The sequence below is a fragment of the Prunus dulcis genome, chromosome 1 (assembly GCF_902201215.1).
Source record: "Prunus dulcis chromosome 1, ALMONDv2, whole genome shotgun sequence".
Taxonomy (NCBI): domain Eukaryota; kingdom Viridiplantae; phylum Streptophyta; class Magnoliopsida; order Rosales; family Rosaceae; genus Prunus; species Prunus dulcis.
In genome coordinates, this window is record NC_047650.1 from 34,393,561 (window position 1) to 34,409,673 (window position 16,113).

At 37.8% G+C, this 16,113-nt stretch overlaps 2 protein-coding genes across 2 annotated transcripts; one reads left to right on the top strand and one right to left on the bottom strand.

Moving 5' to 3' along the window:
• The first annotated feature begins 1,656 nt into the window (after positions 1–1,656).
• On the top strand, positions 1,657–5,734 carry LOC117615862 (protein cereblon). Its single transcript, XM_034345025.1, has 10 exons — positions 1,657–1,957; positions 2,161–2,228; positions 2,343–2,420; positions 3,043–3,155; positions 3,259–3,324; positions 3,435–3,536; positions 3,644–4,208; positions 4,389–4,594; positions 4,708–4,871; positions 5,313–5,734. The coding sequence occupies exons 1-10, from the start codon at positions 1,827–1,829 to the stop codon at positions 5,446–5,448; spliced, it is 1,629 nt and encodes a 542-aa protein (XP_034200916.1). The 5' UTR covers positions 1,657–1,826; the 3' UTR covers positions 5,449–5,734.
• Positions 5,735–5,758: 24 nt separating this feature from the next.
• LOC117615861 (NADP-dependent malic enzyme-like) lies at positions 5,759–10,722 on the bottom strand. The gene is made up of 20 exons (XM_034345023.1): positions 10,617–10,722; positions 10,076–10,266; positions 9,372–9,492; positions 9,173–9,247; positions 8,904–9,055; positions 8,709–8,814; positions 8,523–8,588; positions 8,167–8,262; positions 7,979–8,050; positions 7,771–7,854; positions 7,589–7,687; positions 7,447–7,494; positions 7,306–7,359; positions 7,087–7,185; positions 6,909–6,998; positions 6,748–6,825; positions 6,546–6,620; positions 6,348–6,438; positions 6,129–6,257; positions 5,759–6,036 (listed from the first exon to the last, which is right to left on the bottom strand). The coding sequence occupies exons 1-20, from the start codon at positions 10,644–10,646 to the stop codon at positions 5,948–5,950; spliced, it is 1,845 nt and encodes a 614-aa protein (XP_034200914.1). The 5' UTR covers positions 10,647–10,722; the 3' UTR covers positions 5,759–5,947.
• Positions 10,723–16,113: the final 5,391 nt, after the last annotated feature.

Below are 16,113 nucleotides of genomic sequence, written 5' to 3' on the forward strand. Positions count from 1 at the left end.
GTTTTTGAGACAAAATAGTAGTTTAGCTCAGATTTACCAGAGTACAGAGGATATCAGATTTTATCAGAAATAATTATTTTAGAACCACCGGGTACCCATTTGCTTTTGGTGATTACCCTCAGTCGGACCGATGTCTACGGACATCCAGTCTGATTCAGTTAGTCAGTGCACTTGACTTGCCTCACGAGTTTCGGGGACGCTCGGACCATGAGTGCCAGGATTTGCGGCTCGGCAGACTTGGTGTCCCGAGACCTGCCAGGATTGCGGCTCGGCTGACTCTGTGTCCCCAAGACCTGCCAGGATTGCGGATCAGGCTGACTGCGGTCCCCTTTATCCTGCCAGAGAGGCTCGAGTTGACTTGGTGTCATCGAGACCTGCCGGCGGATCAGGCTGATCATAGTCCCCTGATTTCGCCAGTTTGAGGCTCGGGTAGGCTGTGTGACGCCCGAGACCTGCTAGGGGAATTGACGGATATTACAGGGGTACAATTAGGTGGTTGTTTCAAAAGATTTTGAGCCCTGTTACGCAGTGATGACTTTCAGTTATTTTATACCAGCTTCTCTCATTTTTCATGCATTAATATCTTTATATTTGACCAGTTATGCAAGTATATTCATCAGCATATTTATTCATATTTATTGAGTACTTTATGTTGAAATATAGCTAAATTATCGATTTGTATCCCAATTTATTTCAAAACGGGGGTTATTATGTTCTAACTTATTTTTAAGAACCTTATTTTTGTCCACTCACACCTTTAAACTTGTTTTCGCCCCCAGACCGTAGAAGTACGAAGGAAACCACTCGGGGCATCTTCCCAGCCTCTGTCCTACCACCAAGTGTAGGATTTCTTTGTAAAATTCTTAAAGTTCTGTAAATTTATAGAAAGGCTCTGATATCTAGTTGAAAACTGAGAAACTGAAGTTTAGATTTGTGTGATTTGAGGTATTCTGGCTGTTTGTATGGTTTTGAGCTTGTTTGACAGGTGGAAGACTTTGGGTTTGGTCAAAATACAGGGGAGACTCTGCCGAAATTTCAGCAGAAGTCTAGGGGAAAATTTAAAAAGAATTTGAAACGAGAAGGGTAAAAAGGTCATTTGTGCCCGACATTCGCCAGGTGTTGGACAAGCACAGGATTCGGCTCGGATTCCAAAGCGAAAATTGGGTCGGGTCCTGTCACAAAAGGTAGAGAATGGTAAAACATTCAAAATACCAGAAAATGTCATTAGTTAATGCAAACATTAAGAATTAAAATTATTAATTAAATGAGGATAATATGGTACATTCACACTTTTTTATATTAAAAAAATTAAAATTAAAAGAAAAATAAGTTAATGGATCCTATTTTTATGAAGCACAACTACTTATTATTATTTTTAATTATAAAATAAATTATAAAATATAAAACATAAAATAAAAACTTCTCGCAGGCGCAGAAGCACGTACGGAGAGTCTAGTCAACAAGAAAGTGTCATGTGCCAAAATATTAATATAATTACCATAGGCGATTTAATTTTCAAATAGATAAAACCTTGGTTGAGTAAGTTAGAGGTAAAAGACAAAAAAGAAAGTAATTTATAACTTTTACGGGGAAAAAAATTTCAAGGTTAAAAACAAATTCGGTGCGTGACAGATCCGCGCCGGCATGACAAAGGCACTAGACACCTGGTCAGTGAGAAGCTAAACTAGAATTCGTAAGAGCGGGAGAAAAGGAAAATTGGTGGCGGAAGTGTTCACGGTGGCGGGTAAGCAACCACCTGAAATTTCTCTGTTTCTTCCAAACCAAACCCAAAGGAAACAAAGCCAATTCGCACAGTGAAGATAGAAATGGAAGATGATCGCATTCTAGCGAGAGAGAGGCAACAGATGGAGGAGATTCGAGAGCTCGATCTCGAGGAACTGCAGGTCGAAGAGGTCGATGACCTCCACGACTCATCTGGCGATGAACGTGACCTCACGTAATTTTCGTTTTCCTCTTCTCCTCCAACTTTATCACCATTTCAATTCATTTACTGATAATTTGTGGCCTAGGGTTTTTGAATTTTCCACGGGAATAACACACTCAAATTGACATTTTATGTTTTTTAAAGCTATTTTTATCACTGCTGTTATTTGATTGTGTCATTTGCTATTGACTTTTGTATGGAAATTTCAACTGAAGTGGTCGTGGCTCGTCTGATGAATATACCTTCAACAACTGTTTGGCTTCATTGCATACATATCTTGGTGGTAGGAATTTTTGGTCTTTTACTGGCTTTTTTTTTATAAAGAAAAAATTATATTTGTTTGCGTCCAACTGTACATTCAAAGAATTGATGTTTAGTTGTATCTTACTTGCAACAGAGGTTGAAGACACTCATCATAGGGTGGCATTTCTTGATGGGGGGGCCATCTTGAACCTCCCTATTTTTTATCTTGAAGGTACTAATCTATATGGTTTTACATTTGATCATTGATGTTATTTTCAGCTCCAGTCTCTCACCTTGGTAGCGAATACGTTTAGCATGTTAGTGTTAGCGACTGGTCAGAGTAGTCTGGTGCAAACTGTGAAGTCCTACCCATCTTGGTGGACGAGAAAGAAAAAAAGAATGTTTTATTAATCTGAAAGTATTCTGGATTAACAGGAAGTGGAGATTGTATCTCTGAGCAATTGCATTTGGTTCTTTTAGATATTCAGAATGATCTAGCGTCTTTTGAATGCTCTCTGTCAGTAAAATCGTTTCAGATATATGTCAAAATATTCCATGCAAGCAGCATTTCACTATTGCCATCTTTCTTAATATCATTATGTCTAAGTTTTTAGCTGCTTTAATAGCATTACCTCAAAATTAATGGAATCAACTAACTGGTGCCCCTACACGCTTTAGTCCTAATGATAATGACCAAGATGAATGGCTTAGGAGTAAAAAGAAACAAAGTTAAATCTCTTGTCAGTCTTGTTTTCAGATTGCCTTCTTTCGCATCCTCATATTCTCGTATGTTTTCATTCATTAATTATTTAATATCTTCAGAGAACTTAGATTTTGATTCGTGGTATATGCAGGAGTTGTCCTGTTCCCAGAGGCGACCCTTCCCCTAAGAGTAATTCAACCCAATTTTGTAGTTGCTGTTGAGAGAGCGCTAACCCAAGTTGATGCTCCTTATACTATTGGTGTGGTAGGTGAACTCCTCGTGACAGCTAAGGACTTGTTTTTAGTATGAATTGGATTTCTTTATATAGTATTTCATTGTAACTTTTTCCTGAATTTTTTTTGTGTAGATTCGGGTTTACAGAGATCCTGATAATGGAAGAATAAGGTTTTCCAATATTGGGACAACTGCAGAGGTATATTTAATTTGTCCCACTGCTCATATGTAGAAACTATTATGTTTTAATCTATGCTTTTTCATTTATAAGCACAAGATTATACTACTATTTATATTTTTCTTTTACAGATTCGGCAATATCGACGATTAGAGGATGGCTCACTGAATGTGGTAACTCGTGGCCAACAGAGATTTCATCTAAGACGCCGTTGGATTGATGTGGAAGGAGCGGTTAGAATAATTTTGTGTTTGAGACACATTGATCAATTGCCGCTCTCTTTTATTTTATTTGGTCATCTATGTAGTAGCTTATTTGGTGTAAAATTTTCATCTGTCAGCCATGTGGGGAAGTCCAAATCATCCAGGAAGATATACCATTGAGGGCACCACGGGATGCATTTGGAGCTGTCTCCCCATTTAGTAAACCTGGAGGCCATCATTTCTCGCGTATACTGCCTTCAAACAATTCTCATGCAAAGTCAAATGAATCTATGGACGTGGACAACGATTCTGAGGCAAATTCAGATGAAAGCTTTGAGAGTGCACTTTCATTGACTGAAAGGGAAATTCACCAATCTGTGGTTGATTCCTATTATGGATCTGATACAATGGATGAATCAACAACAACTACAAGCAGTGATGATGAGAAGTCACAATCCCAACTTCAAGGATCACAATCAAAAGACTCTGAATCCACGGATTCATTACATTCATGCCCTGAGAATAATAATGTTGATTTGGGGAGCAGTTCCAAGTCGGACATGCAATCCTGCAAACAGAAAGAGCCAGATAGATGTTGGAGAAATACGGACTTAAAACAGTTTCGTAGAGCTCCAAGAGCATTCTGGCCTCATTGGGTATATCGCATGTACGACTCCTATTGTCTTGCTGAAAGAGCTGCAGGTACTTTTACTTTGCTTTGGGTTCACATACAACATCCTGCCCAATCATTTATAAATTGAGTGAAAAAGGAATTTAAGGGTTCAGTTTTTAGAGTGTGAGTTTCCTGTATGTGTTATCCTGGTCAAATGGGTTGTGTCATCTGTCAACTTTGTTATATGATTCTTTTTTGATGTATTGCAGATATGTGGAAACAGATAGTGGGGGCACCAAGCATGGATAGTCTTGTGAAGAAACCCGATCTTTTGTCATTTTATATTGCTAGTAAAATTCCTGTGTCTGAATCTACAAGGCAGGAGCTTTTGGAGATTGACGGCATTTCATACAGGCTGCGTCGAGAAATTGAGCTGCTTCAGAGTGTTGATCTTATCCAGTGTAAAACTTGTCAGGTAATGTTCTTGCTTCGGAACTGTGTGTGCATGCATGCATAAATACATATCATTTGCCTATATGTAGTTCCATTAACTTGGATGTGTGTGCGCACACATGTTGTACAATGCAGACTGTCATTGCAAAGCGGAGTGATATGCTGGTAATGTCAAGTGAAGGTCCTCTTGGTGCCTATGTGAACTCAAATGGTTTTGTACATGAGATAATGACTTTCTACAAAGCAAATGGCTTGGCACTTATAGGGCTAGCCGTGAGTGAATACAGCTGGTTTCCTGGGTATGCGCTTGTACCTTAATATTCTTCTGATTCTCTGACCAAGAACATCAATTTATTCTGGGGTTGAATAATATTCTTTGTATAGTCTATTGGCTAGAGAATCATAGATTGGGATTCAGAGTTATGTAATTCACAAAATTTGAGAGTTAGTAAAATTAAAACAAATAAAAAGAATAAAAAGTATGTCACAATTATACGGAATGACTTATCAAGTATGAATAAAATATGGTGTCTAGCTGCAATGATTGTGAATTTTAGGCAATTGTTTGATTATAGTATTCACGCCCTTTTGAAATCCCTGGGACTTCAGACTGTCAATCTATGCTGTATGGTGAGTTACTTAGGTTTCCGTAAAGCTTCATTATTTCCTCTGATTTGATTGTGATCTTAGAATTTTAGTATTATGGAGTTGCTAAGTCGCCAGTTTTCCCACGTTTGCAGGTATGCATGGACAATAACAAACTGTGCCACCTGTGAAACCCATATGGGTTGGCTCTTTACAGCCACAAACAAGAACTTGAAGCCAAGATTGTTTTGGGGGGTTCGGAGTTCCCAAGTTTCTGATGGCCTGCACTAATAATAATATCTCAAATTTGTAGTTCCTGCCCAGAATTTTCCTGTAGCCCTGTAATCAGTTTGATTTGTATATAGCTACTTGTGCCTATCTGCAATTTTATACAATTCTTGTCAATCTACATTGAAGACGAACCGTATATGGTATACCTACGAGTAACCAATAATTCAAGTATTCAAAAATCGCAAATGTAGTTCTCGTGATCGTGCAGAATTCTTTGCTGGGTTGAGAACCCTTGTCAATTTGTCCATGTAAAGTTCATTGTCCAAGAATGGATCAAGTCATCAAATCGTACGGGGCATGTTTGTAAAGCTTCTTTGATATTGATACTAATTCATTTGATGTTGAATTTGAAAGAATAAAGTAGTCTTTCCTTTTCTTTTTCTTTTGGCAGAAAACGAAAAGTAATCAATTATTTTGATCAGAGAAATTGCAACTACAGAAACACTGGAAATTGAACGATAGCTTCTGTAGACCGGGGATGTATATGCAGCTTCGAAATTCAACGGTAGCTTCTGTAGAGTGGGCTGTACATGCAGCTCTCTGCATACTTAACCAGATATTTCGGCCGAGGCAGATTAGAAGCCAGACCTAGAAAGAAAATTGACAAAACCCTAAGATTTAGTAAATTGTGTTTATTAGGCAATGCTTGTATGAACATGACCTATCAGAAAGAAACTTACCAAGTTCATAAACCTTGGCAGCGACTTTGGCAGCAATGTTGGCTGATATCTTTCTGATGTTGGTAAATGGTGGGTAAATCATTCCTTTTTCATAGTTTTCCTGGGTAACTTGGGCAGCCAAAGCTTCAGCTGTTGCACAAGGTTAGAGATGGAAGAGGTTATATAATGAAGGTAAGTAGATTATCAATGGTAATTTATAGCTTATTTTTTAGTACTTACAGGCTGCCAAAAGCATGTCGTCGTGTACACGAATGGCACCCGCCATGATCAATCCCAAACCGAAACCAGGAAATATGTAGGCATTGTTGGCCTGAATGACATGGTTAGGAGAAAGTAAGGTCCTTTTGTCCTTCATAAATTTCAATGAAGAGAGTGAACAAGGAGATAAAAAAATTCCTTGAGTTGGAAGGTACAAACCTGGCCAGGCACTAAGAGTTTCTTCTCATATTCAACAGGGTCAAATGGGCTTCCACTAGCAAAGATTGCTCGACCCTTTGGATAAAAAAATGGATATCATGATCAAACAGAGCTCTGCTAGTTCATCTAGCCACAAAACTGCCCTAAGGAAAACTAAAGGGAAAAAAAAATAAAGAAAAAAACGAAAAAAAGGATTAATTACCTTGGTCCATGCGTAAGCTTCCTCAGCTGTACACTCAGATTGTGATGTTGGGTTGGAAAGAGCAAGAATGAGAGGTTTCTGCATGCCAATCACCAGATCAGCGTCACTTAAATTAATCATCATATATGAATATGATGGAGGGAGGAGGAGAGAAAATCAACCTCATTGAAGGATGCCATGGTCTCAACAACCTCCCTTGTGAATGTCTTTCCTACACCAGATGTTCCTATTAACACCGTCGGCTTGATTGCCTGATGAAGAGGGGCATTTTGTAAGATCACAGGGGGAAATTATTTTCTGTTTTTATAGATATTCTGTCATTAAAACATTATTTCACACCTTCACGGCGTCTACAAGTTCCTTGATGGGTTCATGGTCATGAGCCCAAGGCTTCTTAAAATGTTGAAGTGATCCTATGCGAGATTTAACAATCAGTCCCTGCAATGAATATGATACCATGGTTATATCCGAAAAGAAAAAGAAAAGAAACAGGAAAAGAGAAAGCTATGGGAGTGTAGATACTGAGTAAATGCATATATATTCTGTAGGAGGAAGTACCTTAGAATCCACAAGCCAAACTTTCTTGCGGGTTTCTTCCAGCGGAGCGTTGGTCTGCAAAAAAATTTAACACATTGTTAATAAAAAATGCTTAGCTGAAGAAAGTGTTTTGGGGAAGAGGGGATGTAAGAAAGTTAATACCTTTTTTGATATCTCAAGAGCTATAAGCTCTGCTATTCCAGTTCCAGCCTTGAGTAGCCAAGCAGCAAAAGTGTTAAACAATATCAAAAAACCAGAGCAGTTATGAATACAGTAAGTTTGAATACTACTATCCGAGCCTCACCTCCCCAGCACCCAGAAATAAGAAAGTATGATCAGCTAATTGGCCCCCAAGTAATTTCAAGGAAGATATGAGCCCTGCTAAGACCACAGATGCTGTTCCCTGAACCAAATTGAAAGAAAATAGTTTGAAAATGTTCCTGGAAGAAAGATTGCTAACTGTCAAAAGAAAGTCTATTATGTTACCTGTATGTCATCATTAAAGACAAGGTGAGTTTTGCTGTACTTGGACAGCAGTTCAAATGCATTGTGGTTTGCAAAATCTTCAAACTAAAAATTAAGCAAGAAATAAACAGCAAAGATTAGTGGGTTATTCAGATAACGAAAAAACCAGGTGGACAGAACTCAGAAGTTCCACTAACTAGATAACATGAAAGATTAGAAACACTTCTACCTGAACTAGGACTTTCTCCCCATAGTTCTGCTTAACTGCAGTCATGAATTCCTCTAGAAGCTCTGCATATTCCTAAATCACAAAGGTAAAAGAAACCACTTCAATTTTACATAATTTCATACTTCATATTGTCAAAAGAATTGGCAACTAAAAAAAGAAGATAAAGGTGAAAAGATAAAACATTAAACCTGTCCAGTTGCTCTCTTTTGCTTAATCCCTATGTAAAACTCATCATTCAGCAACTTCTCGTTGTTTGTGCCGACATCTATGGTTATAGGCAAGCACTGCAAACAATAAATGCAATCTGTAAACTTTCTGGAAGTATAGGAATAGCTTCTCTTGCTCATATTTTTAAACTCAGCCAACTTATCCAGGTCAAGTGTGGTTCATAACACTTTTTGAGACACTTGCATGAAGAAGTCATCAACTGCTCAGCATAAACAGAAATACAACCACAGGCCAGCCAAGTTCGGGCCAACTTGACCTATGAAAATTAATGCAAATGTTTGTCAAGGAAAGGGGGCAGCAGTTTGGAAATGCTTACTGCTGAAGGAGGAACTCCTCCCAGTGCTGTATACAAAGAAAGCTTCCCAACGGGAATTCCCATGCCCTGGAAAATTCGAAACATTTACGTCAAACAAAGTGAAAATAAATTCAACTAGAGACAAAGGCAAAATATACATGGTTCAAAGCAACAGTTTAAACATAGAACAGAACCTGCCACACATACCTGGCAGCCAAGATCCCCGAGCCCCAAAATACGCTCACCGTCAGTCACGACAATAACTTGAATGCCCCTCTCCGGCCAATTCTTTAGTACTTCAAGGATCTTTCCCCTGAAAAATTTCATAATTCAATATATGCTTTGACAGCTATGCAACTAATTATGAGAGTTGAAGTTCAAAACGTCATCAGATGGCAGTACTTCTCTCTCAAACTGATGTAAAGACCCTGAGGATGCCTGAAAATGCTCCCATATTTTTGGCAAGCCTCACCAACTGTTGGGGTGTACACAACAGGAAGCAGTTCCTCAACATTATCAATCAAAAGCTTATAAAACAGCCCTTCATTTCTCTCCTGTACAATACAACAAGAAAGCCACAAGAAAAAGATGAAAAATTAATAACTCCCTATAATGTAATTTGTATTGATCTGAAGTTTCAATTGTTTCAACTGGTACAAGCAATCAATTACCTGAAGATCCATCATGGCAATGTACCTATGCAATGGAACTTCATACTGGCGAAGATTCTGTATCAACTTCTTTTCCTGATCACCAAAATTATTACAGAAAGTTTAGCAGAAAATAAACACTAAAAAAGGAATCATTCAACAGTTTAATTGGGTAAACATTAGGATGAAAATGAAGTTTGAAGAAATGTCATTTTGTAACCTGAAGCTCCTGAGTCAGGATGGCTGGAGGCAGAAGGCCGCGCAAGTAATGAGCGTCTCTCTCCTTCTCAGTGAAGGCAAGTCCTTTGTTGTAGTGTGGATCACGCAGCAAAGTATATCCACTGTAACACATTTGGATTGCAGATGATGCACAAAAGAATTAAAATTCTGCATATTTAAGTTTCTGGCAATTGATTCATTAACTAGAAACATGGTTTCAAAGGGCATGAAATGAAGAGAGAAAAACATCTAAAGGCTAAGTGAAATCTAAGAACAAGCTGGGGAAAAAAGGTCAGCCCTACAAATTTAAGTTCCAATACAATTTTCTGAAGAGAAAAAACAACTCTTCTCATACCAAACACATCCATTGTCTCTGTGATCCATATAAATCTGAGAAGAATAATTTTGGATAATTTTCTCATTGGAATCTAAAACAAAGTTTTGTCAGAGAAACCAACTGAAAAAGGTCTACCATTTGATCTATAGCCCAAACCTGCAAACTAAAGTGAGCCTTAAAACACGAATTTCCAGACACTTATCTAAAAAGGAGCAAAACTTTCATAAATTTTTAAAAAAAAAGAAAAAAAAAACATGTAGAGACAACTATGATCAGTTCCAGACAAAATGCAAAAACACAATTTTTTTTTTTAAAAAAACCCATTTATAACTATCCCATAACGGTTAGAAAAGAGCTGTCTGCGTCACCTTGCAACAGAGGCAGTCCATGGTGTGAGGACCTGATCCTCCGTGGCACAATCCTCACCGTACACGTCCTCAACACCTCCACCAAACCCAGCCTTGCTTTCAGTATCAGCCACTGAGTGGCCACCGTTCCTTATCTCCTTCAATAAGCTCCCCATCAAAGCTCCAACCTTCTGCTCTCTTACTAGTCTCTTCTGCAAATAACACAAGGCTTACAGAGCAACAATGCAGAGCTGCAATGGCAGAAGCAGAAAACCAAAGCACCAACACAGACAATTTGGCAAAGCAGCAGACTTGTTTTGCAGAGACCCAAAACCAAACCCCACCTTTTATAGCAAACTCAAGAGTAAGATTTGGGTTTATTGCCTACCTTTTTGGGTTCACCATTACAATGGACTGAAAAACAAGGTAGGTTTCAAACTTTCAATGTCAAAGAGAAGAACCCACGTGTACAAAATTATTCAACTAATCAAAAAATGCCAACGTTTATTGAAAGGGCATGTCAGCTTTGCAATAACATGGCATAGTTTTATTATATGCGTACCAGGAAATTGTGCCTGCTCAGCGACATCATATTGGAGGTCTGCAAATATTATGCCCCCTCCACAACAGAGTTTGTAGAGAGAGAAAAATCAATTAAATTAGCATCAATGGTATTGACCTAAGGTCTAAGTTTGAATTCCCACAATATTATAATTGTGTGTGTGAGAAATCCTCCTACTATGTAGTTTAGACTAACGTTTGCACTCAAAATTCAGACAAATATATTGAAATTACTTTTTTATTCCTTGTGCATGATTTTCCCAATTCATGTTATGCATCTTCTATGTTAGTTATGGATGGTCATCAATGTGCTGCGACAGGAAAATATAAATTATTTTGTGAAATCGCAACCACTAAATAAAAAAGCTGTATGTTGGCTGCCATTAAACTAAGCCCTTTTCTTTGGTCGCTGTCCTGTTATTATATCTATAATTTGTTGTTTTATATATAAATTCAATAACCCTATCGCAGTTGTTTATTGTTCAAATGTCGTGTTCGTCTAAAGCATGGCCTTAAATTTGCCGACCTAACCACTTAGCTGTAAGAGACTGAAATGCCATGAAAAAAAAAAAAAAAAAAAAACCATTCTCCTCCTTGTTGCTTAAAAGCTCAAATATTACTGCACATATGCTATAATGTCATGATTTCTTTGTTTGATTATTTTGCCAAAAATTGACTTGACCCCCCCGTCACTATAACATAAAAGCTTGCCGTTTTCTTCATTGCTTGCCAACCTACCCTACCTCTCTACCATCCATAGCGCTCATCACTTTCTATTCATAATTTCACCGCGTTTTCCATTCTGTGTGCCTGTAGTTTAGCCTTTGCTTTCTATGCAATTAATTTCTCCTTTTTGTATTTCCTTCAAAACCCATGATTTTGTTTTTTCATCGACGGAAAAGAGGAGATTCGAATTCAGGAGCCCTTTTAATATCCAAAAAGGAAAAACTTTTACTTTCTAGTCCACTCTCTTCTTTTAAAATAAGAGATTTATTCAACAATTGGAAAGATATCAAAGAAAAATGGCACGTACGCCAAGAAAGAAATTTTTGAGACATTGAAATTGACTGGCTAGTCGTATAAAGAAAAAGCAAGAATACTTTTGCAGCGTTCTTTGTAGGGGTAAGAATGAGAAAAGAATTTCTCCCATTCATACGCGCAAGTTGTCATTCTATTGTAAGCTAATACGCGTTTGAACTTCGTAATCGTGAAAGAACGTCACCATAATTTGTGCAATTTTTACTTAGACCAGTAAAAAAATTCCGTTCCCTTTTGTTTGGACATTATTTTTAATCAATATTTGTTCATGATACTTAACGAATACTAGTAACACATAAATAGTACATGGAATCACTCGCAAACCACTAATAAAATTCAAAATCAGCGGATCCAAATTCATTTCGAAATTTGTCAGTAATCATGAATATAAAAAAATATATTTTAAAAAAAAAAAAAAAAAAACCTTTTTGTTTTCACATGCAACTACTCGAACATCATCTCGGCTTATAAGAAAAGGGTGTCTTGTGATTATGTGCTACAAAATTGTTCTCCAATACACTGTAAAAATCTAGAAGAGAAGACATCGCACCTAACACAGATCGCATGATTCTATGAATATGAATGGTAGGCAACATATTCAAACAGTTCATACTTGCTTTCTTTCATGGTTGATGGCTGCGTGATTTTCTTTGGTCTGTTAATAAAATAGTTGTTGGCACATCCGGAACTACCCCAGCAAATTTATCAATTCTTAGCCGATCAATTCGTCCTAATTACCCTGCTGATTGGAGACTTGGACTCTGCAGCCATCTCTGAAACAAGTAATACGACGTGTAGTTTATTATTAAAATCGCGATCAATATATTCACTCACACATAGCATCAAATTATTAATAATTATTATTATGTTACATGTGCGCACCATTATTGATAATAAGTATAATATATGTATCTGTGTTGTGTGTATAAATTTAGTATATTATCATTCTTTTTAATAAAAAATGTCCTAAAATATATATAATATATATATTTATCAACATTGTACAACGGCGGATGCCTAATGATTGCATATTATTTTTCTAAGAAAAATCTTATAATAGAATGGGACAAGAAAGTATCAAATCCCTAAATTTGTTGTGGTTATTGTTGGCGTGACTTGTGGATATTGACTTACTTTCCTTATACACTAAGAATTCCTATTATAATTGTAATTGATTTACCTTAATTCTTGATTTCCTACTGCAAATAGATTTAGGAATTTATTATTTACTTGCCCATTCAGGTTTCGTTGTATTATAAATATGACCTTCTACAAGGAGAAGAATACACAGAAAATTCCCACAAACAAATATTCTCTCATAGTTTTCATATTTTAGCATGGTATTAGAGCCTAGTTCGTAATCCTTGAGATCCTTTGACAAATTGAGAGTCGTTGGCGTTCCTCATTCCTAACCCATCATGGGTCTTCACCTTGCTGTAAATCCCTCCCTCTCCCTGTCATTGCCGATGTTGATGCTGTGTTTCGATCTGTCCCTACAACATTAAAACCCTAACCCTAAACGCTACATATTTCCGCTGCACTCTTCACCTAACCTATAATCCTAGTCTGTCGCCATCGTCTACCTTGCTACTGTCACCACCGCCTACCTTGCTATTACCTTACCTACTATCGTGCTACTGTTACCACCTTCCCCTCTTGCATTTGTTTCTGCCATGGGACTGGCATGTTCTCTTTACTATTATTTCAATTTCTCTTCTTTCAAATCTTGACCCTTTACTAGTCTCAGATTTGATGGGGAGATAGATGCAACTTTATTTGGGTGCGGTGTTGCTTTCTTCAAATCTCGACTCTCATACATCGTCAGATTTGAGGGGGAATGACACTGCTGCTCATCTATTCCATTGTAATTCACCTACCTATCTATCATGACTAATTGTCCGTGCCTGTTTCTCAAGTACCATTGATCATATGGCTCTATCGACGCCTTCTCTTCAGGGGGAGAGGGAGAGTGAAGAGAAGTTGTCTCTGTTGTTGCTGCTGCCACAGTTGTTTGCCCTACCTTGTCTTGCTAGTGCCAGTGGCTTATATTGCTCTTGTTGGTGCCAGTGCCTTGTGTTGCTCTTGCTGCTGTCAGTTTTGTTGTCTCTTGCTGGGGATATTGTTGTTGTTGCTTCTATCTGTGTTCTGCCTTATCTATTGCCGTGCTCACAGGATATCTGTGTTCTGCCTTACCTATTGTCGTGTTCACAGAGTTTCTGTGTTTTGCCTTATCTACTGCCATGCTCACAGAGTTTCTGTGTTCTGCCTTACCTATTGCCGTGCTCACAGGGTTTCTGTGTTCTGCCTTATCTACAGCCGTGCTCACAGGGTTTCTGTGTTTTGCTATGTGCCCTATTTTTTAAGGTTTGCTCTTGTGTTTCCGCTGTGAACTTTGTTTTAGTTTGTCACTTGTTTCACTCGTGGTTGACTAAAAGATCTTCTCTATAATTGGTGCTTCTCAAGTATGGTGTCCTGTGACTCGCTTGTCAAGTTGGGCCTGCGAAATATCTTTGCCCAACTTGAGGGGGAGTGTTGGCGAGTCCTTATTTCATTAGAATTTTGGTTACTTACCAATTATATTTTGTCCTATTGTAATAGAGATTATTTTATTTAGTGTTATGGGGGTTGATGATTTTTTCAACCCTCATGGAGGTAGCACCAGCGACTCATTCTCTCATTCTCCACCAACCATCGTTGAGTTGAGTGCCCAGATGGCTTTGCTCCTATAGATGCAGACTTTGACCCCGAACCCGATCCAGAATCAGGATCCTCTTTTGACAACCCCGACTATGACGACGACGACCCCGACCTCGACCTCGACCCCGACCTCAACTATGACGACGACGACCTCGACCTCGACTCCGAAGACGACCCTGACCCCGACCCCGACTCCGAAGACGACCCCGACCCCGACCCCGACTATGACGACGACGACCCCGACCCAGACTCCGAAGACGACCCCGACCCCGACCTCGACTCCGAAGACTACCCCGACCCCCACTCCGATGATGACCCCAATCCCGAATTTGTCTCTGATTCAGACCCTGATCCCGATTTCGACTCCGACTCCGGCCTCGACTCAGGCTCAGATTCCGATCCCAATTCCTACTCAACCTGTATCTTATGCATCTTCCGCTGCACAGATTATGACTTCTCGACTAACGACCCCGACACATAGACCAGATTGCGCATTTTGTGAAATCCGAGAATCAATTGGCGGATATTTTGACAAAGGCGATTTCCAGTAAAGCATTCCACAATTCACTAGATCAGTTGGGCATTGGCGACATCTATGCACCAACGTGAGGGGGGTGTTGGCGTGACTTGTGGATATTGACTTACTTTCCTTACACACCAAGAATTCCTATTATAATTGTAATTGATTTACTTTAATTCTTGATTTCCTACTGCAAATAGATTTAGGAATTTATTATTTACTTGCCCATTCAGGTTTCGTTGTATTATAAATATGACCTCCTACAAGGAGAAGAATACACAGAAAATTCCCACAAACAAATATTCTCTCATAATTTTCATATTTTAGCAGTTATGTTATGCTGACCTAATGAGATATATCTTATGGAAAAAAAAAAAAATCTTTAATTCATTCTTTGTTCTTTGCACGTTAAAGCATTAATATATTATATATGCATGTAAAACAATTGAAACAATTATTATGAGAAACTTTCACATCCAAGTTGGTGGGATTTTGATAATTCTCCAAATAAAATATGATACAATCAAAAAAATTGACCCCAACAAACAAGTAGGTTTTGAATGCTGATATATTTTATATATGTTCCTATACTCGTGTTTCATAATTTTTTGCCTTAAGTGCTGCCACTCCGGCCTTGCGTTCATCCTTCATGCTTAGACAACTTCTAATGATTGTACTCGGTTTAGGTTTCATGTCCTCTATTTTTTGAATGTTGATTATAAATAAAATCCTCTCATACCATCGAGATTTCTTTTTTTTTTTTCTAATTTAAAAAAAAGTGATTCAATCATCAAATTTGCATAGACCTTGAAAAAGAAGAAGAAAGACTAACGATGTTAAGTTGCATGTTAGTTGAAAATTGGAGTTTTATTTTAAAAATGATATATGTTTTTATTTTTTTTTATATAAGTGATAATCTACTCTAAACAGAAATATCTGTTAAAAACTGCCAGTTTCTGGTATTTGTTGTTTAAATGCACAACACAACTTATTTGCCAGAGAGGGTTAATATTGGCAAGATATAAATTGCAACAATGTTTCATGATATATATATATATATAATTGTTATTCCAATTTATAACAATAGTCTGCTGTAGTCCAATGAATTGGATTGAGTTTATTATTCGGGTTCGAATTCCGGCAGCGAAAAAGCTTTTATTTTAATTTTAAATAATTTTCCTTATCTTTTTTTGTTTGCCTAATAGTTTTCATTTATATAGCTTTTTATTCCCATTAATAGCAT